The following is a 23,150-nucleotide window of genomic DNA, read 5'->3' as shown; positions in this document are numbered from 1 at the left end:
CATGGGTAAACAAACGCACATGTAAGGGTTTCACCACCCGACATGTCACGACAGGCATGGCTTTCGATGACTCTTGTTGTAGTACACACTATTCATTCACTTACTCTATCGAAAACGTACGACAAACGTCAAACACCCAAGTTGCTTCTCTCAAATCGGCTGCATCATCCCAAGTTTCCTTACATGGAACGGGTCCTGATTTAAAAACAAACGTTTTTCTTTCATATTAAGAATGTCAATAGCGGACCATTATGCAGTAGCAGACTTTCTAAAGGAATTGCATTTAGAACAATACACCGACATCCTCGTAAACAAGGGTTACAGCCGATTTACGGATATCGCTGACTTGAATGAGACGGATTTGGATGAATTGTCAATATCAGATGCAAGTCACAGAGAGAAACTTTTAGCGGCTGGTAAGTCACGAAAAGTTTGTGTGTTTCGATAAACCGGTTTAACTCTACGTAACAAAAGTTTTTAACTTAAGTTCTGTGATTACGATCGATTATTCATGGTAAATATAAACTCGCAACAATAACACAGGATCAGTCAAAATAAAAATGTTCGTGTTATAATCTTTAAAAAAAATATTTGTTCACTTGTTTGGGTTTGAAAAAAACGGTAAAAAATGAATATATTCGATTTATTCGTTTTTACTAATGTCTTATTTTTGTATTTATCCAAAGAATCTACTATCTATCATTTAAAGCTGCGCGTTCTTCTAATCGTTTTAATTCGAGTACTATACTATATGCATTACTGCATATAGGAATTGGTGGCTCATAACGATAGAATTTAATCCGGGTGGCACAATAATATCGCGTTGCAGCTCTCACCATTCTCTTTTCCGCGAATAGATATCTGTCTCACTCTGTATACGGGAAGAATAGATACCGTGACGTGATTATACGTGAAAAAGTCTTAACGTTTCAAGTTATGACGAAATCCTAGGGCTGGTTTTATAGTCTGATGGTACTAACTTTAGCCCGGGCTTTTTACTCAATTCATTTTCGATTGAGTGCTCCCGGGTTAAAGTTATAATAACATTCTCTAAAACCAACCGCTAGATTTTTTGTTCATCTGAAAATAGGGATTTCCGCAAACACCTCCCGGGAACGAAACATCGGCATACCATGACCGGTTCGATTTTAAAAACCGAAATTGAATGTGTATATATATGTAGGCGCGTAAGTTGACGATTGCAGATCCTTTTTTATCAAAGTATATATATATATATATTTTGGAAATTTGTTGACTGTCTAATTTAATACGTCGAGATTTGGAAAGGTTATAAATACATGTATTTTCCATTTTTGTCTGTTTGGTCGTTTTCCGCGTGAAAATAGTCCGAAAGTTTTTATCTTTTTCCTCGAGTACCCGTGGCTGATGCTGTCAAATTCCTGTCGTTTGTCCCGCATGGTGCCCTTATGACGTTAGTAGATGTGTTGACGTTTGTCTAATTAGAGAATACAACGCTTATCATTCTGCTTCCCCTTACGGTTTTATTGGGAAAAACTTTTTCTTTGCTATTTCAGCTGTGAAGTACGGGTCCTGCGAGCTGATGGAACTCAGAGAATGGCTACAAAAACACGGATTAGACTATTACTACGTTCAATTTATCAACAACGATTACACGAACCTAAGCGAAATAGCGAATCTAAACGTGGAAAAGACGTTATACGATAATTTGGAAATAGTGTTACCTGGTCATAAAAAACGCCTGAGATCGGCAGGTAAAATCGGTTGATTGTATCGTAGATTTTTAAATGTTTTTTTCTTTCTTTGATTAATAGGCTGCGTCCATCCAGTGAATAGTTTGTTCAAATTGTTTAGAATACAGTACCAATCCAGTTTTTCATTCTATCATAAAAACATTCAAATGTTGAAATGGCGAAATGGGAATATATTCAGTTGAACTAATAATACGATTCTGTTAAAGACGAATCCCGTTTATTACGATGGCTTTCAGCATGTCCCAGATAATTCATATCATATCAATCAAGCTTTTGATGATACGAAACCCGTTGATTACGACAAGTTTACTTTTGCCCACAAGATTCGTACCACAGTGGAACCTCGTGACAGCGAACTTCACGGGAAAAGAAAATCTGTTCAACCGATAGTTCGATAAATCCAGTATGAAATTAATCAAATTCTCTATACTTGGGACAAAATTGTATATTTGTTATATCCGATGAATCGTTGTATCCGAGTTCGTTATAACGAGGTTCCACTGTAACCAAGTTCAATTGTAACTGGTGGGAAACGGGAAGGCGCAAAATGTCGACAACACCGATTTTGAAAACGACTGAGATTCTTTTGCAGTGAATGAAGTGAAGAAACGGCGGAGATTGGAAGAACGAACCGAAACGCCAATAGCGTACGGTTATTGGGGGAAACCTAGTCGACTTGAAGACGCGAAAAATTTGTTTCTCTGCGTCAGCGCAACGATTCAATCGACGAAAAATGACAAACAAGCAAGCTTCGGTAATTATACTTTCATTGATTAATTCTTTTTTTTACCTTATATGATCTCGGGTTTCCTACGGGTTTTGGAATGTCTTGCATGGAAAGTTTTTGAAGATGGAAATTTTTCCCAGGCCTCGATCGCTGGAGAAGCTTTGGAAATTTTGTTTTTTCTATATGGTTATGCAAGGAAAACCTGCGGAAAATAAGAAAATGGTCTCAAAATTAACTTTTCCTTGATCTTCTTTTGTGAATTTTCATCCTCGCTTGCCAGGGGTCAGGTATCACTCCCGAACTCGCTTCCACCAGCCCCCCTGGCCTCACGAAGCGCGATTTCATTACTGGCGCTGTTGCGCATGACGTCATATATCGATTTGCGAAATACTTCCTTGTTCAGTAAAACGTTCGCTGATTGGTCTATTTAACGGGAAAACCAATAGAAGCCTAAAGTCATTTGTTACAAGCGCTGTGATTGGTACGACCGGATTCTGGTCGGCTAGTAACGACTCCAACGACTCGTGAGGTCAAGGGGTTCGGCGAACAGCTTTAGCAGAGTGGGTTCGAATCCCTTGACGGGTGAAGATGGTGAATTTTAGGCTATATGCAAAAATGTTTTACTACATATTTGATAGCAAACTTTATGAAAAAAACACTTTGTCCATGGTATTGATAATTGTCACTTATTTACTTTGGATGGGCCTACGTTGCCTGTTCTAGATTGGCAATGTGTAACTTAGGGGTATGGAAAATTTATAATCTGGGTATAGAAATGTTGTGGAAAATGAAATTGGGAAACCTGTAAGAACCCCGATATATAATATTTTCTTTCCTACATTAAATCTGGTAATTCATAGTAACCTAATCTTGAAACTCTAAAGCACAGACCGGTTTTACTGAACCACACCATGGGCCTCATACTTGGAGTATGGATTGGGGTAGTATGGATGGGTGAGGGGGAAAAAATTAGAATAATGTCTTTTCATGGATTCTCCACATAAAATCTTGGAAGAACTGAGAAAAAAGTGAACATTTCATTCAGTAAAACTAAGGAAACTAACTATTTGCAAATAATAAGATCGAAAATAAAGACAGATCAGATCTCTATGCCTTCTTGATTCTTTAAAAACTCAATTTAAATAGAAAATGCTTTTAAAGAGGCTTGAAACTACTTAAGTTTGAGCAAAATGCCTGAAACTCCGTTAAAACTCCTTCAATTTTGAGGATAAAAAATTTCTTACAGGACCACTTAACGGTTTACCGAGATATACAGTACCAAATACAATTGGGCAATCTACAGGGATATGAAATTTGAAATGTTCTCCTTGTTAGATTCACCTTGAAAACTCCTTGTATTCAGGAATGACAGATTTGTAGGGACCCTGTAGTATATGTATGTTTGTAATTTAGAATTCATGGTAGATTCTGGAAGTGACGTTGTTACTATAAGTGAGGATGCTCTGGCTGAATTGGATCTTGAATTGCTAGGCACTATCACAAGCCGAGGCGTCCACACCTCAAAATCGAAACAACTTTACAAGGCAAAACTTGTCATCGGAACTGAAGTCATTGAAATTGAGGTAAATTAAAGAGCTTTTTACAATCGTTACATATACATAGCCATTCTTATACTAATAATCATATTTCTCTATTGGGTTAGGGTTGCCCTTGTGACCGGACTACCACTGGAAGCAATTGGGCAACTGGTAGATTGACCAACTCGGTATCAAGTCACGTGCTTGAAAATGCTTCCTGATACTCAGTCCTGTCAAGGTGGCCAAAAAATTGATATCTTGTTTCTATTTCTGCTTAGCTTAACAGTTGAACCGGCCAGCCGCCTACACACCCTGTACATAATTTTTTTCAAAATCATGATCAAGTTAACAAACAATAACGGACCCGGAAGTTATAGAAATGAACTGATTACAAATTTTATTGCATTTTACCAAAGTGACCTGGCCAATAAGGAGAAACAAGGTATCATTTCTTTAACCTAAGCTCACCTTTGGGCGAGCTGGCAAAAAACAAATACCGGTACATCAATATATAGAAAATCTTTTTTTTGTCTGAATTAAGGTGATGGGCGAGGTTTACGCTTCAGTAGGAAATCACGTGTTGCGGCATTTTCATCATTATATCACTCGCGATAAACATATCTGGTTGAAAGGCAAGGGCGACGCAATACCTCTTCCTTGGACGCCATCAAAATCGACCACACCTTCCGCGCAGCCGCAACAAGCGACCGCTGAAACCTCATCTTCCACAGCTGCATCCTCATCTATACCAGCATCCTCATCTACAGCAGCATCCTCATCAATACCTTATCAGACATCGCGCCTTTCAGTGTTACTGTCACCACCCAATCAGCGCGCACCTCATAAGTTCACCAGTTATTCATCCGAATTAAAACTCAATTACAATTCTAGTCGAGTGAACTCTGCCAAGCGGATTGAATTAGAGAAGATAATCAGCTCGGAACATCTATGAGGAAGTACAATGATGTGCAATAACGAGGAGGTCACCCCTCACACTATCTCCTTGGCCTCGATCATACGGAGACGATTTGACCCGCGCCAAATTAGCACCGATCAGGCCAGAGTCAAATTTGGCATGTGCCTAATTTGAGAGCACGCTTAAACGTTAACCACCCAATCGATACGAAACCATGCTTAAACAAAGCGAAGTGAGACACTTCCCGAACCGGTTACAAATTAGACACAATAATTTGACCAGTGCTAAAATTTGGCTCTGGCAAGGTCCGATGTTTCTGGTCGGGCCAAACAGGCACGGGACCATTTGGCACCCGTGTGAACAGTAGTTCCGGACCAAATTTGGCCCGGGCCAAAAACGCTCGTGCGATCGCGGCTTTTGACGATGCGGATACATGTACTTTTGATGCAATATACTCGGTGAATACGAGTACATGTATAAAAGCCAACGATTTTTTACTCGAATTTTTAATATAATTTACTTGGATAATGAAATAATGTAAGAATTTTTAAAAATATCACGTTTCTTGAATAATGTAAATAGGAATTTTAAAAACACGAGTACTAGTCAAGTGTTGTTTTGTTTTTCGAGTTATTTTTTCGTATCGATTCTCGATACTTTCTCTACATGGAAATGAAATAAAACACAAGACCGACGGTTTCTTTTTTACATCAAATGCTGCATCTATTTTGTCTGTACAAATAACAATAATCATGACTGAGCAATCATAACGTGACATAAGGGGAGATACAACAAGTATAAAACATGCACGACAAACAACATTATACTACTGAAGTCTTCTTCTGGTTTTTGTATCTAGGTTTTGATCGTGGTTATTTTTTCTTCAAAGATTTCCTCTATAATGCTTATATACTTCGATTATAGAGATCATATTCAAGCAACGAATGCCGTTTCAAGACTTCTTATGTTGTGGTTTGCTGCGAGTAGCTTCGATAAAGCCTCTTGCCTTGGCGAGTATTCAAACTTGATGGTTCAGAGTCACTGCCACATGCTTCTCCCAATCGGGGGAGAGACCAGAGAAGAACGTTCAACCAAGAAACACCATCACCAACAGGATTCGAACCCATGAATGCTGGATTGACGAGGCCCCGGTGTTCATGGGTTCAAATCCTGGTAGCGACAGAAATTCTTGGTCGAAGGTTCTTCTCTGGTTACAAATAGCTACAGACAGCTAAGTTTTCACCATACCATCGAGTTGGAATCCCTAGCAAAGGAGGATGGAATATTCCTGACTGTGGAAGGCATTGGCCCACCCAAGAAAAGAACACCCCTGTGTCCACAACTGTGCCAGTTCCAAAGTAAGGTAGGGCTCTATTGTTCTCTACCAATTCCAGAATATGATGGTTGGGGAAATACAAGCTTCATACAGCTCCGTTTCAGATTATGCTATTGCAGAAAAGGTAGAGTGTATCATGGACGAATTGAAACCTGACATAGCAGACAAGACCAAGCAATGCCTTATTTCAGGACTGTAGAACAGGATCATTTACTGAAGTCATGACGGTATTATAGCTGCAATCACACATCAAAATAATTTGGCTGGGGCAAAAATTGTACGGATCAGGCCCCGGGGTCAGATTTGGCTCGCGCCTAATCACAGCGACCGTGCGTTCACACGTAGACCACTCACACAATACTAAACAATGCAAAGCGAGTGCGGAACCAGTTGCAATTCACACGCAATAATAGGACCTGTGCAAAAATTTTGCAAACGTTTTTGGTCGGAACAACTGTATACACAGGTATCAAATGGGCCCGTGCCTGTTTAACCCGGGCTAAAATTGCTAGTGTGATCGCGGCTTATGTTTGCAACATTATGAAGGTTTTAAGTATTATTTATCACACTATATTATAATTGTTCTCATTAATAGTTATTTCACTCGGTTAAACAACAAACTGAATAAACAATGCACCTGCGTATATGATAATGATAATGTATATAATATAATATACGCATTCGTAACAGCACAAAAACATCGTAGAATAACTCAAGTCAAATATTTGATTCAAACATTTCGAAAAATGGTATACAGTATTTACAGGATATTTCACATGGTTTTTTCGAATACTTTTGGCAATAATGTGTATTGTTAGCAGTGGTTAGCACATTTTCATTGTGTATGAGGGCAATGATTGAAAAAGTAATTGATTAAGTTGATCAAACTAGTTAAAACATTACATCGTAATGATTTTTTCAAGTAATTTGAATCGAAGAATGCGGATCTAGGATTCATCGAAGGGGTGGACCTGAAAATTGAAAGGGGCAGATTTGGCGTTGCGAGGGCCACAAGCGAAACTTTGGTGGGTAGGTTCTGGTGGCCTGACTCTAGAATATCTAGGACGAAAAGGGTTTCTGGCCGCCCTTACTAGCCCCTGATATATTCTTTACAAAAAACAGAGCACATTCGAATTTTGAATGGGTGGATTGGTCTACACCCCTAAACCCGCCCTTGTGTTATCATAAAATCGAATAGAGCTCATTGGATAAGGAAATTCAATCAGGTAAATCTAGTTAAAAAATATTGCTCACTGACAACAATAATTCTTCCCAATTCCTCAAAGATCGCAATTGGACAACTACGTAGTCTGCCATTGTGCGGAATTAACCAATGAGCATCGAACAGATGAATCGAGAGTTTGTTCTAAAAGCTAATCAGGCAGTGATGTATGTAGCCAGGGGTTCAGTGGAATAAAGGATAAAGGCCTTAATGCCTTCAAAACCGTTCGAAAGTTCATGTCCTTGTTTCGAGTCATCTGGCGGACTGTTACAACTGCAGCCACACTGTCTCCACAACGCGCTAGCCGTACTTTCTAAAAAATGAACCCCCTACAGAAAATCATAGCCTGTAAAGAACTGTCATTCCAATGAAAAACTAGCACACACCATGGCGTAAAGATAAGCTACACTCAGTTTCAGGGGCAGATCTAGGATTTTCAGTAGGGGTACTTAACTGGTTATTCCCCAAAAACTTGGGGAAAATTGGCATAATTTTCAGGCATTCTGAGCGTTTTAGGTACTACTTGATGATGTCATTTGTTTGAAATTTAACAGTACAGTAGATATAACAGAAATGTAGCGATGAAAAAACTGGAAAAAATAATGCGAAAGAAATTTGAAAGGGGGAGGGGTGCTCTAGCACCTAAAGCACCCCTGGATCTGCGCCTGAGTAACACATATATAAAGTTTTGTTTAATTGTTGATGAAATATAAACTGGATTTCTAGACTTCCCAATTCAAATATCATCAAAGAAGTCATCAACTAGATATAACATCGACATTTCCACTCAGTTTATGGAAATTACTCTGATTTACTAATGAGAAGTGATGACATTCATTCATATGTTATTGAAATTGGGAAGTGAATTAAGTACGGTGACTGGGTAACACTTTTCAGATCCTCAGGGAATCCTCGTTTGCCACAGCAGCGGTGCCATCACCTCATTTTAGAGAAAACTTGGTTGCGGTAAAATAGCAGCAGACCTTAAAGTAGTACGAGATATCTTGGTGATTGATAAGAAAAACATGTTAACAATAGAAAAAAACCCATCACTCTTAAAAGCAAAACCTTGATTGGGGTTTCTCAGAGAAATCTCAATACTTTTTAACTTAAAATAAATGAAAAATTAATTACAAAGTTAAAATGCAACATGATCATACGTGTGAAAAATAACGAAAAAAATAACCCAGATATTTTTCATGATTTTACAGCAATGGTTGAAATGTTCTTCATCACATGATAAACGTTTTTAGCACGATTTTGGTTGACAAATGCGCGCTGATGTACAGGAGCCAGTTGCTCGAAAGTGGAATTCTTTGCAGTTTTATAGTCCCTACGTTTGTTAACTCCTGGCTCTTAACCAACCTTTGAGCAACTGGCCGTACGATATTTAGATTTCCATAATGATGAAAACCCTAAAATGTTGATGATAGAATAGGCTTACTTAAGCCGAAAATTCCAGAAAACTCTGTCCCCATCATCTAGTTTGGTGTCTCTTTTCCAATCAGACAAAATGTCACAATGGCTGTGATATAACACGTGTAACTGTGACCTTAAAACCTAATATGCAAAATAGTCATTATATCTACGCAGGACCATTTGGTCGTCTGCCATCAATGAAAATAAAAATTTGATCAATTTCTTTTTCGCCAAGTTATTGTACAGCCTTTAAGGCTCTGTTCAGGTCTCTATCATCAATCAACCTATTCGTTACGCATTCTATTTGAAATTATGTTTCGATTTAATTGATGACGAAATAAATTACTATTACTATTACTATTACAGAAGGAATAAGTTTTGTGCCAACCTTGTTAATCAGTTAATTGGCCTTTTCAAATTGCTCATTAGTCGCAATCACACGGAGGCGATTTGGCCCGCGCCATGATGGCACGGATCAGGCCCAAGTCAAATTTGGCCTGTGCCTAATAAAAGAGAATGCTCGCACACAAACCACTCACTTGATACTAAACAATGCTCAAACAAAGCAAGTCATTTCCGGAACCAGTTGAAAATTCAATAACACCTGGGAAATTTATTTAAAAATTTGGCTTAGACCTGGTCCGTTGTGTTTTTGGTCAGGCCAAACAGACGCAGGCCCATTTGACACCCGTGTGAACAGTTGTTCCAAGCTGAATTTGGCAATGGCTAAAACACTTGTGTGATTGCGGCTATTCTGCACAGGTATTGTTCAAAACTAACCCTCTTCAGTATTTGCGATCACTAATTACTTGTATATTTGACTAGATTAGTCATGGTACTTAAGTGAAAGTGTATTTCAGTCATAATCTAGATCAATTTAGTGTTTGGCTGTATTTTCAGTTGTGGTTTTATAGGAAGGTTCCAGGTGTCAACCATGTCGCATCGTGACCTGACCCTCCCTGAGGGAACACCTCCAATAGTGAACACTTTTTGCTCCAGCTATCCGGCGTTCATCGTAGAGAGGATTTATGATACATACCATCTCGTCTTATGACAATTGTGGAATGAATTTGCTATCAATTCAGCTATGAGCAATATTCAGCCTATCATTACGAAAGGCTTGTTGTATGTACATGTACATTATATTCTGTGAATCAAAATTACAAATTAAAGCAGTAGATACACTTCGTATACATGGATCGGCTCTTAGAGAAACGTTTAACACCACGGGATATCTATTTTATAACTGAAAAACCATTCAACTTGGGGTTTTTGTTAAATCATTTTTTCTGTACCAATACATTATATATGAAGTATTTATCCAGGGTTCTTACAGGGTTAAACAATTTCATTTTGCATAACTTTTCCATACTCCATATAAGTTACACTTTTCCCAGGTTTTTTTTCACATAGATGCCCATTCAGAGTAAATGAAATGTGTAATGGCTTTGAACAATGGGTTATCTGGAAAGTGATAACTACGCTTGTTATCAAAATTGTTAGCAGGACAATTAGGCATATATAGCCTATAATTCAAAACTGAAGTGAAATTATATTTTGAGACCATTTTCTAATTTTCCATACCTTTTCAATAGCCACAGAGCCATAACACAATTTCCATAGCTTTTTTCCGGGGCCTCGAAAAAAGTTCCCATTTTCCAAGACTGTCCAAAACCCGTAAGAACCCTGTTTATCGTTCAACCAACTCAGATCTTGCTTGACGTTTCTCTATAAATAGCAGATGTCGTTTTATTCGAAGCGACGTATCACTTTTCGTAACGGTCTTGTTATTCTTTCGACGAGCTAGCATCGAAACATTTTCCAACTTGATTATTTATAACATAAGTCAGTCAGATGAGACCCTGATGACTACGGTCGCGACTTACTATTCCTACTCCCAACGAACATCTCTCCCTAAGCACGCCGCGGCGAGCTTTCAAAATATACACAGATGAAGCGTGAATTGCGTAACATTTCATAGGTTGAACACAATGAGCACCACCGATCATTCCTGAGTCCTGACGATGTTTTTTTTGGCACAGAGGTCTTTTTCGAAATTGGTCGCGGGCCAAATCTAATCTTTGGATAATGATGCGTCCAACGCATGAGCCGTTGCCGGAGCCCGCTGTACGTACAATGTCCTGAAAATTTCAAAAAAATTATGATCATTATTAGTTTATTTAACCCTTTTAGTGTGTCTACATCCGCTGTGCGGTGTATAATTTGGTTATGAATTTTGCTGGTACGCTGTATCAGGTAATATTGATGTAATTGGTAATTAGTTTTTATCTCTATTGAAAGATGGCAGCACCGGTCAAACATAGTTCAATATTAGTGACGCTGCGGTGTAGATGGACTATGTACGTTATTCAACACACTGGGGTGGAATTTCTAAAAAATTTCAAATATCTCAAGCACTTTAATCAGTATTAATCAGTCAACACTGAAAGAGTTAACCTTATGGCTGCGTATGATGAGCTCAGCTCGTCAATATAGTAGTGTACAGCACCAGTCAACGTACATCGGTATACCTCTATGTAAGCACACCAGACAACTTAATAGTTCTGATTTTTCTTGAAAGAAAACTTTCACCAGTTGCGGTTGGTTGGCCAACTGGCAGCACCAGGTGATGGCTTACTGGTGCAAGATTTTCCAGCTATTTTCACCAAGGAAATAGCATAATAAATAGGCCCAATCAAAAATAAATCGTTCCATTTTAACTAAATTGCTTTGATTTTTTATCTGGGGTCCCCGCATATCACAATGCAAACACTGTAGTGTCGTGTTCATACGCGATCAAAATCAACCAATTTTTTTTACATATGTCGGGAATTGTATATAGGCTTATATTACAGTACTATACTATTATATTACAGGTACCAAATCAACCAAAACTGTTCAAACTCAAAACCATTCAAATGTCAAAATAATCCTCTCTTTCATAATTGTTGTATATAAGCTCCGAATAAATGTTCCCAGTCAGTCAGTATACAGTAACCAGGTCTTGTTACGTTGTCTCTTACCAATAACCAGAGGATCACAGTACCATTACAGTCATTCACCAACATTGTGGTCCCTCTCGAGCAATTAGTGGAAACAGGGATTCAGCGATCAAGATGGGCGAAGAAGTCACCAACTCGTCCGAATACCAGGCTCTCTTCCGGAAAAGATCTGCTCAAAGAGGACAGGTTACTAAGATCTGCAAAGACGCAGACACAATCGTCAATACCCAGACAGCTCAACTTCCAGATCTGCAAAAACTTCAGCGCTTAATCAAGAGGCTTGAAGATAAGATACATGAGCTGTCAATCATCAACGATTCCATGTTGGAAATGGTCACGTGCGACACCCTGTACGCGACAATTGCAGATGAAGCGGAATCGGTAATCGGAGACGCGATAGATCGTAAGTTGTTTTACGAACAATACATTTCCTCATATAATTCCGTAGAGCCTCCACCGATGAGCAATGCCTCTAAACTTGCGTCACCCAGAACCAACTTGCCAAAATTAGTATTGGTAGTGTTTAATGGGGAGATTATGAATTGGTTACCGTTTTGGGATTCGTTCGCTGCAGCAGTCCATTCAGTTTCAAATATCGCACCGGTCCAGAAATTCCAATATCTGAAATCTCTTCTGTGCGGATCAGCGTTGAGTTCAATACAAGGACTCACTCTCACTGAGTCAAATTATCATCACGCCATCGATATTTTAACGCAACGCTATGGCCAAGAGCACCTTATCATTGATGCTCACATGCAAGCTCTGATGTCGGAACCCGCACCGTCATATAACCTGACGTCATTACGAAATTTTCGAGATAGAATTGAGTGTCATATTAGGTCTCTTGAAACATTAGGTGATATGTCCTACAGCGATATGCTTGTTTCATTAATCTGGAATAAACTTCCGTCTAACGTTAGATGTAGTATTGTGCGCTATAACGGTAATCAAAGGTATACTCTATCGGAACTGAGACTGTTTTTATTGAAAGAAGTCGACGTGTTAGAAGCTGGATTCGATGGGGTTAAATCCCTTAGTTTAGTAGTTGCCCAAAAGGGGGCGAATGGTCAAAATTCTAATTTAAATCGTGTTGTACCTTCCACATCACCCGGGTTTGGACCTAAATCATTCACGTGTACTTTTTGTCGTTCAAACGATCATTACACGGGGAATTGCAGGGAGTTTGTAACGCGTGACCAACGCATTGCCTTTATACAAACCAACAATTTGTGCTATAACTGTCTAGGCCCTCATAGAATTGCTACATGTACATCTCGATTTAATTGCAAAACTTGCAAGCGTAAGCACCACAGTAGCATATGTCCTGATATTTTGAACAGCAACATGCAAGGTCAAACTTTTAAGTCGAATGAACAACAGGCCTCAGGTATACAGCCAGTAAACAATACCGTGCCACGTCCTGCTCCACGCTCTATACCTCGGACTGTTTCACGTCCCGCGCCGCGTCGTAATCGCACAACTCAAATGTTTACTAGTTCTGATAATGCAATACTTCTGAAAACCGCGGTCGTCAGCGTTTTTGTCCCTAGCGTCGAGAATTCATGCGCATCAGCGAACCTAGTATTTGATGACGGCTCGCAACGGTCGTTTATTTCGCAAGATTTAGCCACTTCCTTGGATTTAAAGCCTATTAGACGCGAAATAATAGAACTATCAGGATTCGGCGCGGAAACTTCTGAATGTCGAGTAATGGACGTCGTGAATTTAGCCATTCAGTGTCGGACTGAAATTGTTACAGTTGAGCTAATCGTAACAGATACGATTGCTTCACCGCTTAGCACTTCATCGGTAAATAGAGCAAAGGATTGTCCTCATCTTATTGGCCTAGACTTAGCTCACCCTCCGACTTCCATGTCTGGCATATTCGTCATACAAATGCTGATAGGGGCCGACCAGTATTATAAATTAGTTGAGGGTGAATTAATCAAGGGTCCATTTGAGTCTGATCCCATTGCTGTCAAAACCAAAGTAGGGTATGTTTTATCTGGACCTGTCCATAATGATTCTCGTACTTCTACTGTTTTGTCTATGCTTACCATTGTACGTAGTCATTCTTCTGATAATGCAAAGTTGCAGAAGTTTTGGGAAATTCAGATTCTTACGGACACCAATGATTCCGATACATTAGATTTCATGCATCGATATAACAGTACAATTACGAGAAATCAAACCGGTCGTTATATTGCTCCGCTACCATGGAAGGACGATTTTGACACTCTACCTTCAAACTTCAATGTTTCTAATGCACGAACGCGATCAACGGCGCGTCGACTAGCTAAAGATCCTCCTATGTTGAAACTTTATTCTGATCTAATAAATGATCAGAAAGTGCGCGATTTTATTGAAGAAATTCCGCCCGATGAAATTGACGCGAATAATGTGCATTATATCCTGCACCACCCTGTTTTCCGCAAATCTGCAACAACGCCAGTACGCATTGTTTTTGATTGCAGTTGTAGTGAAGGTAGATATTCTCGTAGCTTAAATGATTGTTTGGAGGCCGGTCCTCCACTGCAACACGATATTACATCCATTCTTATCCGTTTTCGGCTTCACGGGTACGCTGCCATCTCCGATTTAGAAAAGGCTTTTCTACAAATATTGCTTACAGACAGCGACAGAGATTACACTCGTTTTCTCTGGTTGAGTGACCCAGCTGATCCTGAGAGTAGGTTCATTCATTATAGGTTCAAAGTTGTTTTATTTGGGGCAACTTCATCTCCCTTTATCTTAAATTCTACAGTCATCAAACATTTGTCCGAATACAGCACTGCTGTTGCATCTTCAATGCTTACAAATGTATATGTTGATAACTTTGGAGTTTCATATTCATCCCCGGATGAGCTGGATCACTATTTCCACGAAAGTCGCAAAATCATGTCAGATGCAAAATTCAATTTGCGGTCTTGGGCGACAAATTGCAAATCTACGCGTGAACTCGCGTGTTCTGAAGGGATCTTAGATGAGTCAGATATCGTTAAATTTCTAGGTCTTCATTGGAATGTTGATAATGATTTACTTAGTTTCTCGACAAAACCCAGCATTACAACTAATTTTGCTACTAAGCGCGAGATTTTAAGTGACGCAAGTAAGGTATACGATCCACTTGGGTTCATCGCACCCATAACCGTTAGGGCCAAAATATTCATACAAAATCTATGGTCGTTAGGTACAGAGTGGGACGAACCGCTCGATGCCACCGTGTTGGATTCGTGGTTACCGATTATACGCGATCTCCAAAGAGCAGTTGAATCCATCACAGTGCCTAGATCTCCTGTCTCGACAGTCGGTGTCGGTTCAGAACAACTACACGTGTTCGCGGACGCATCTGCAAAAGCTTTCGGCGCTTGCGCATATCTGTCTTTTCCGGATATTACTTCGAGTTATCTCGTTATGTCTAAAAGCCGGGTTGCTCCCGTTAAGTCGATGTCTATACCGAGACTAGAACTGTCGGCCGCTGTCGTTGCGGCGCGACTTGCCCAACATATTGTTGATAGTCTAGGGTCAGAACTAGATGTAGAAGTTTTTCTCTGGTCTGATAGTTTAGTCACACTAGGATGGATTCATTCGTCTAAATCCTTACCAGTATTCGTAAGAAATAGGGTAAACTTGATCAGTAGTTTAACATCACAATACAACTGGCGTTATGTCCCATCTAGCAGTAATCCTAGTGATGTTTTGAGTAGGGGCTGTGATAGTTTCACTCTCGCTAGTGATACCTTGTGGTGGACTGGCCCATCTTGGCTTTCAAGGAAAGATAACTGGCCTACTCATCCTAGCGCAAGCCATCTCCCTGAAATTTCATTGTTCGAAACAGAATGCAAATCGTTATTAATGACTAATTCTGATGTCCGACCCGTTGTTATTGAAGTATCGCAATTCACGTCATTGCGGGAAGTATTACGCATCATGGCTTACGTATTACGATTCGTTTCTTGTCTCAAATCGAGAAATAAAAACCTGGAACCGATTACAGCGTCTGAGCTCAAGGATGCTGAATTAGCAATAGTGAAGCAGACTCAGTCGGTTCATTATCATGACATTATAGAATGTATTGAAACTAAAACGAGTACTAGATCTAAACCTATGATTAATCAGCTCCGGTTATTCCTTGACCACAATCGTGTTTTACGGTCATCAGGGCGTATACATAATTGTGATTTAGCTCCAGAGACTCGTTTTCCCGCGTTACTACCACCACGCGATGAATTTACTACTCTTATCGTTTGGGATAGCCATGAACGTTCCAAACATGTAGGTGTTACACAGACGGTGACTACATTGCGTCAAAAGTATTGGGTGCCCCGTGCGCGCCAAGTCGTTAAATCCATTATACAAAAATGCATCATCTGTAGAAAGGTAATTGGTAAGTCGTACATGACGCCACGCAGTCCACCTTTACCATCTCTACGCGTAAACGAAATGCGACCTTTCGCGATTTGCGGCGTCGACTTTACTGGGGAGATTCCAGTTGGAGACGAACCAGGTGAAATGTGCATCTGCCTCTTTGCCTGCGCAGTCGCCGGAGCTGTGCATTTGGAGGTTGTTCCGTGTTTATCGGTGGAAGTTTTCATGCATACTTTTGGAAGATTCGCGAGTCGCAGAGGCTCTCCGCAGAGAATGATGTCTGACAACGCCTCGACATTTGAATGCGCGTCTAAAGAAATAAAAACGTTACTTTCCTCTCCCTCTCTAACACATGAGCTGGCAATTGAGCACGTCGAGTGGGCATTTATTCCCAAACGTGCCCCTTGGATGGGAGGGTATTGGGAACGGCTGGTTGGCATCGTTAAGACTTGTCTAAGAAGGTTTTAGGTCGCGCACGCGTTTCTAGCACTGAATTGATAACAATCGTTTCAGAAATCGAGGCAGTCGTCAACGATCGACCTCTTACCTACATGTCATCAAATTTTGATGACCCCGAACCTATAACTCCTGCACATTTAATTCACGGTCGTCGTATTAGAAACCTTCCCCATGTTAAACTTGAATCAGATAACTTATCTGATCCAGACTTTCTGACGAGTGCAAGTTTGACCTCACGAATGAAGCACATGAGTTTTGTTTTCCAACAATTATGGGCAAGATGGCGTAATGAATACCTTACATCACTACGTGAACGCTTTACAAACTCCTCTGGTCATTATGACATCAAGGTTAAAAAAGGGGATTTGGTACATATTTGTGATGATTCTCCCCGGGTAAAGTGGAAGATGGGAATTATTATTGATATTAAGTATGGGAGAGACGGGTTCCCTCGATCAGCTTCTCTACGTACCGCCAACGGAATCACGAACAGGCCGCTAGCTAAATTAGTGCCGTTAGAAGTTACCTGTTCATATCCGGAGGAACTACAACCGACTAATAGTCAATCGTGTGACTCGTCGCGCTCGGACACTCGGCCCAGAAGACAAGCTGCCGATACCGCTCGGGAACGAATACTACGAATCTACGAACAGGAAAACTCTGTTTGTGCCCCGGAGGGCAATAGTGATAGTGAGTAGTGTATATTTATACGAGTTGTCGCCGTGTTAATTGTGATACATAAGTCGTGAAATTTCGATCTGAAATTTCGTAATGAAATCGATCATTACCCGTTGTGATATACGTTCGTCGTAAAATAAGTCGTGAAATTTCGATCTGAAATTTCGTAATGAAATCGATCATTACCCGTTGTGATATACGTTCGTCGTAAAATAATCGTGAAATCGATATGTGTACGTTTATTCAATAATTGTCATAATCGTTTTGACGTAACGCTGGACTTCAATAGATCACGGATCATCATCTAAGACTCTTTGCGCCCCGGAGAATGTCGGGAATTGTATATAGGCTTATATTACAGTACTATACTATTATATTACAGGTACCAAATCAACCAAAACTGTTCAAACTCAAAACCATTCAAATGTCAAAATAATCCTCTCTTTCATAATTGTTGTATATAAGCTCCGAATAAATGTTCCCAGTCAGTCAGTATACAGTAACCAGGTCTTGTTACGTTGTCTCTTACCAATAACCAGAGGATCACAGTACCATTACAGTCATTCACCAACAACATACATTTACTGAATTTTGATAACCTAACTCTCTCGAGGTCAGGAGTAAATGAAATAATCATACTGTATGACAAACTAGGGGTCCAGGGACACCATGCCCACTTGGGAAATGGTTTCAAATGCTCAACAATCTAACAATTTCAATATTCAACGCCCCCTGGTGACCATTTACAAAAACCAACAACCTTGAAACTCACCAAAATCATAGAACATGTCAGCAGCTACGATTTTGTAATTGATTGTGATAACAAAATATGCCTTGTTACCAATTTAATATGGAAATACTAAGTCATTCTACTATTCAACGCCCCCTGGTGACTATATTCAAAACCCAATGACCTCGAAACTCACCACAATCATAGAACATGTCATGAACTACAACTTTGCAATTGATCATGGTAACAAAATATGCCTAGGTACCAATATAATAAGGAAATACTAAGTTATTCTACTATTCAACGCCCCCTGGTGACCATATAGAAAAACTAATGTCCTTAAAACTCACAACAATCATAGATGATGTCATGAGCTACAACTTTTCAATTGATTGTGGTTACAAAATATGCATAGGTACGAATATAATAAAGAAATGCTAAGATATTGTATTATTCAACGCCCCCTGGTGGCCATATACGAAATCCAATTACCTTGAAACTCACCACAATCATAGAACACGTTATGAGCTACAACTTTCTAATTGATTGTGGTATCAAAATACGCTTAGGTATGAATATAATGTGGAAAAATTTTTTCCCACTTACGAATCAGTAATCTGGTGACACCAAGATGGCCGCCAATTGCGTCATAATTGGCTGATGAAAAATACCTGTCTGAGGTATAAAACATCCCTTTCCAAAGAATACCCATCACAAATTGCAATGAGAAATGGTAAACCAGTAGGAAGCTACAGGACTCAGAATTCGGGCAAAAATTAACATTTTGGGGCACTAAAAAGGTCATAGGACGGCCATCTTGAGTCCGACCGACCCAATTTTTGTTTCGTTGATGGGCCCTGGGGGGATTCATATATATCCGAAAGATCAAGGTAATTGATCGAAGCGTCTTCAAAATTTCCCTCAAAAAGTTCAAAAATGTGTAAAAAGTGCTGATTTTGGCGAACAACAATGGCTGCCAGTCAGCCATCTTGATTCTGACAGGGCCAGTTTTTGGGCTGAAGATGTGTCTAGGGTAGATACATGTGTAACCCAAATATCAAGACGTTACCTTGAAGCGTTTTCAAAACTTCCCAAAATAACTGGATTCCGTCTACGGACGGACGGACGGACGGACGACGGACGAAAAGTGAACGCAATAGCCCGCTGGGACTAAAGTCCCAAGTGGGCTAAAAAATGGAATTATGATTGTGTTGAAGGCAGAACTATTTTTTAATCTTGATCATCGTCTCAAAATTACTAAGTCAGAAGAAACCCAGAATTCTATCCCCAATAAACGACTAACATTGCATGAAATCCGAGGAAGTTTTCCTAGCAAGTTCCAGGGCGCTACAGTATTTCAATCAGACATTATCCTGTCATTGATCTGTTGTGAAGACAAGGCAATAATTATTTAAGAAAAAAAAAAAACGCAAAAAAACCCGAAAAGATTACTGGGGTGTACTGAGAATTAAGAATCTGGTGGCATCAAAATATACTCTTAATATTAAACTTAAAGTAACGATCGAATGACCAATTTGAGCATACAAAACCTCCATCCGCTTGATCTGGTTTGTTTCGCGTTTATGTGGAGCTGAATCAAGAAATTTTGAATGGATATTTTGGTCATCATGACCACAAGTCAGCCATCCTTGATTTTTTCAGAAATATATCGTTAGCTGCTAATCAACCCAAACTTCCCACGTAAATCTACTGATAAATGGCTCCTTCCATACCAATTTTTTCAAGGAGCTCTATATGGAATCGATAAGAAGCCGATGACTCTTACCTTCGCCTGGTTAAACGTTCTTCTTTTTTGGCTTGCATGGTTTCCTGTGTGGCGTCTAGTTCGGCGCGAACACGTTGTGCCTGCTCCACATTACCTTGGTGTTCGCTTGCCACCAGTTCTGTCTGCAACACTTGCGTACGATCGCGTAGTTCCACGATCGATGCGTAGATGTCGCTGTCGCTGCCTTCTCTTGGATTGTGCATATCTATATAGACGAGTATCGAGGCTAGCTCTATGGGTTCACTGTAACCGTTCTTTAGAGGAACAGATCTGAAACCTGAAAACAAGAACATTAACAACGAATCTGTTGACCGCGTACCAACATGGATAGTAGCAATTCATTTGGCCTGTTCACTGCAGTACGGTGTACAAATCAGTGATGGGCTTTGTTGGAACCCTGCATCGCGGTGTATTATTGTAATTAGTGTTAACTCTATTGAAAGATGGCAGCACCATTTACTAGGAATCCGTTGGCCGCTTACCGACAAAGAAGCAAAGTATTTTACCCTTTCAGAGCGTCTCCACTGCAGTGCAGCATTAATCAGTAGTGATGGGCTTTTTTTTAGATTTTCAATTTATATTAATTAGTCAGCTAACCCTTAATAAGGGTTATTATATATCCTTTAGCAAAAGGTCAGGTCACATATACCAGGTCAAAATGGTATCAGGACATTTGCCCCAACCCTCTCATTTTTTATTTATTGAATCCTTTCAGATTCAAGTAACACCACCTAAATGCTAACTATTAATTCCGATAAATTAGGTTTATCGAGGGTTGTTCAGTACGTTGCAAAAAGACAATTGGCTCGCCTAGTTCGGCGCCGATTGGTCCACAGGCTAAGGAAGTGTACCGTGACCCATCTGCTCCTGGCTTGAAGTTTTTGCTTTGACCCAGAACTCATATTCATTAAGAAATTGTCGTATTAACGTTATCCATGTTATAAGATCAGTCTATATACCTGTTCTCAAACTGCGCACTGGAAATGTCCCATGACCGAGGAAAATTGGATCGCCAAACATATCTTCATCATAAACGATAAATCGCAGGAATGCCAGATCGGGGTTGAGTATGTCGAATACACCAGTCACATTCCATACAGGATTAAATCCATTTACAGCTGAAAAATAATATCGCAATTAACGCTGGTATCAATCTGTACAATCATAACCCGCAATGACACCCTTGTGCCATTCACTTGATGATGTCTGGCATTCGTTAGTTCATTTTCAATTAAAAAAATTTTCATTTTTGTCCTAATGCATATGAAGTCCAGACCATCAAAATGAAGAGATGTTGGTAAATATTGATAACATAATTGAAAATGAAATAGTAACCTAAAATTGTCTATGAACATCAGATATAGAACATGTATTTATTGTTAATTAGAAAAGGGGTCGTTCCCACGCAATATCGATGATAGAGAGTAACATTTGGGACCATTCATAAAGTACATACACAAGATGCGAATGCATCTTAGCCCGCATGGTCAGGTGCTAAGTTAAAAGTCACAATCATATACATTTGTGGCCATATTGGATGACACCATCACCTAGATTGGTCTTGTAAGTCATGACAGTTGACATATTCATGCGGAATATAAAAGCTCAATAATAATAATAATAATAAAGGATCTTATATAGCGCTAAATCCAGCTAAGCTGCTCAAAGCGCTTTACAAATTATAAAATGCCTCCTTAAAAAGGAAGCATTTTAGGTGCTTCCTGAATTGATCTAATGAAGTGATAGCACGAAGGCTAAGAGGAAGCTGGTTCCACAATTTTGGGGCGCTGTTGGAAAATGCCCGACTACCCGTAGATTGACTATGAAACAAAGGGACAACTAGCAGAAACTGATTGGCTATGTTGAAAACTTTTTGAGTTGATGACCAAAATTTATAATTTCAGAATCCAAGATGGCCACAAGTCAGCCATCTTGGATGATACAATGACCTACTTTGTCGTAATTTCAGAATCCAAGATGGCCAGATGACATCATGACCTAGTTTGGTCAAACCTTTCCATTTCACATTCTCATATGAAAAATGAAAGCCCCACATGGAATATCATATCAGTTGATAGCCAAAATGTGCATTTTCAGATCAGATTACCAGAAATATTGAACACTTGGGAGATTCTATAATCTTACAGAATATATCCGAATTCGATGACAGTCTGATAACCAGAGGACTGTAACGTCCATATGGTCGAAGACAGATATGTTTAAAATAGACTAGTTTTGGATGAAGAGGGCTAAAAATATGGCAATTTTTTAAGGACCTACCTAGTGTATGCGCATCCTACCTTCTACCTCCAATGACCTCCTACCTTCCTTACGCTAGTTGCTTCCTATGCTTTGTTTAAATAGCTACCCAGCAATGTATGCAGATCGCACGCATTCGACACCAAGGTCCTAGCTATGGCTTTCATACGTGCTTTATGAATGGTCCCTTTGGCTGGGGATTTTCATTTTGCACGTAATCCAAGATTCCACTTTATGGAACAATTCAAATATGTACGAAGATGAAAATTTTTCCAAAACACTACGAGCAAGAGATACTAGACAACTACATTTCTTACCTTTAGTGACAGTTTTGTATTTATTGTTGAAATCATATTCAGCACCGATCAGCTCAACCTCTACCGACGGACTGATCAACCCACGTCCGCTCTTATTTAGATGGCGAGCACCAATTATCTGTTGCATACATGAAAGAAAAGAATCAACTCATAATGAATCATTATGAAAGAAGTGAACAATTCACTGTAAAACCGATTCCGTAAATGAACAATGCTCTTTAGTCAACAGATCCATTTATGAACAATTTTGCTCAAAACCAAAATTTTCCTATACTTTTTGCATACATACGTTAGAAATCCCACAATAATTTCAGCATAAGACGAAAAATTCTTCAATAAATGTGAGTATAATTAGAGTAACGTTTCTGCTATAAACTAATAGCAAAATAATGTATTTTTGCTAATAGCCATCATTAGTTCTATCTAGATACTAATGACAAGAGCAACGCGCAATGTTACATGAACATACATACAACCGGCTATTGTTATATCAAAACGACCGCTCACACTGCTTTCTCAAATGTGGAGAAGAGATAATATGTTTAAAACCTAAAGAGTATGTTTTTTTGGTTCTACACATATGAGTGTGGCTATTCTACCAGTACTATACATCATTTGAAATTCTTTAAGTCGTGTTAATTTCACTCATTGGTTGTACGC

General features: G+C 39.4%; 2 protein-coding genes across 4 annotated transcripts in view; one reads left to right on the top strand and one right to left on the bottom strand.

Moving 5' to 3' along the window:
* The first annotated feature begins 100 nt into the window (after nt 1-100).
* Nucleotides 101-4,950, top strand: LOC141902078 (uncharacterized). Its single transcript, XM_074789719.1, has 5 exons — nt 101-416; nt 1,536-1,733; nt 2,326-2,487; nt 3,874-4,043; nt 4,540-4,950. The coding sequence occupies exons 1-5, from the start codon at nt 233-235 to the stop codon at nt 4,948-4,950; spliced, it is 1,125 nt and encodes a 374-aa protein (XP_074645820.1). The 5' UTR covers nt 101-232.
* Nucleotides 4,951-5,610: 660 nt separating this feature from the next.
* Nucleotides 5,611-23,150, bottom strand: part of LOC141902912 (1-phosphatidylinositol 4,5-bisphosphate phosphodiesterase gamma-1-like) — a 41,967-nt gene continuing 24,427 nt past the window's right edge. For all 3 annotated transcript variants that reach the window (XM_074790854.1, XM_074790855.1, XM_074790857.1), the window contains 4 exons: nt 22,491-22,608; nt 20,874-21,032; nt 19,915-20,191; nt 5,611-11,032 (listed from right to left, as the gene is read on the bottom strand). In XM_074790854.1, the coding sequence (XP_074646955.1) occupies nt 10,966-11,032; nt 19,915-20,191; nt 20,874-21,032; nt 22,491-22,608 (621 nt within the window). In that variant the 3' untranslated portion in view covers nt 5,611-10,965. The remainder of the gene's footprint in view (nt 11,033-19,914; nt 20,192-20,873; nt 21,033-22,490; nt 22,609-23,150) is intronic.

Source organism: Tubulanus polymorphus, chromosome 3 (assembly GCF_964204645.1).
Source record: "Tubulanus polymorphus chromosome 3, tnTubPoly1.2, whole genome shotgun sequence".
Lineage (NCBI taxonomy): Eukaryota > Metazoa > Nemertea > Palaeonemertea > Tubulaniformes > Tubulanidae > Tubulanus > Tubulanus polymorphus.
The sequence above is the reverse complement of the archived record's forward strand: the minus strand, read 5'-3'. Positions and strand labels throughout refer to the sequence as shown.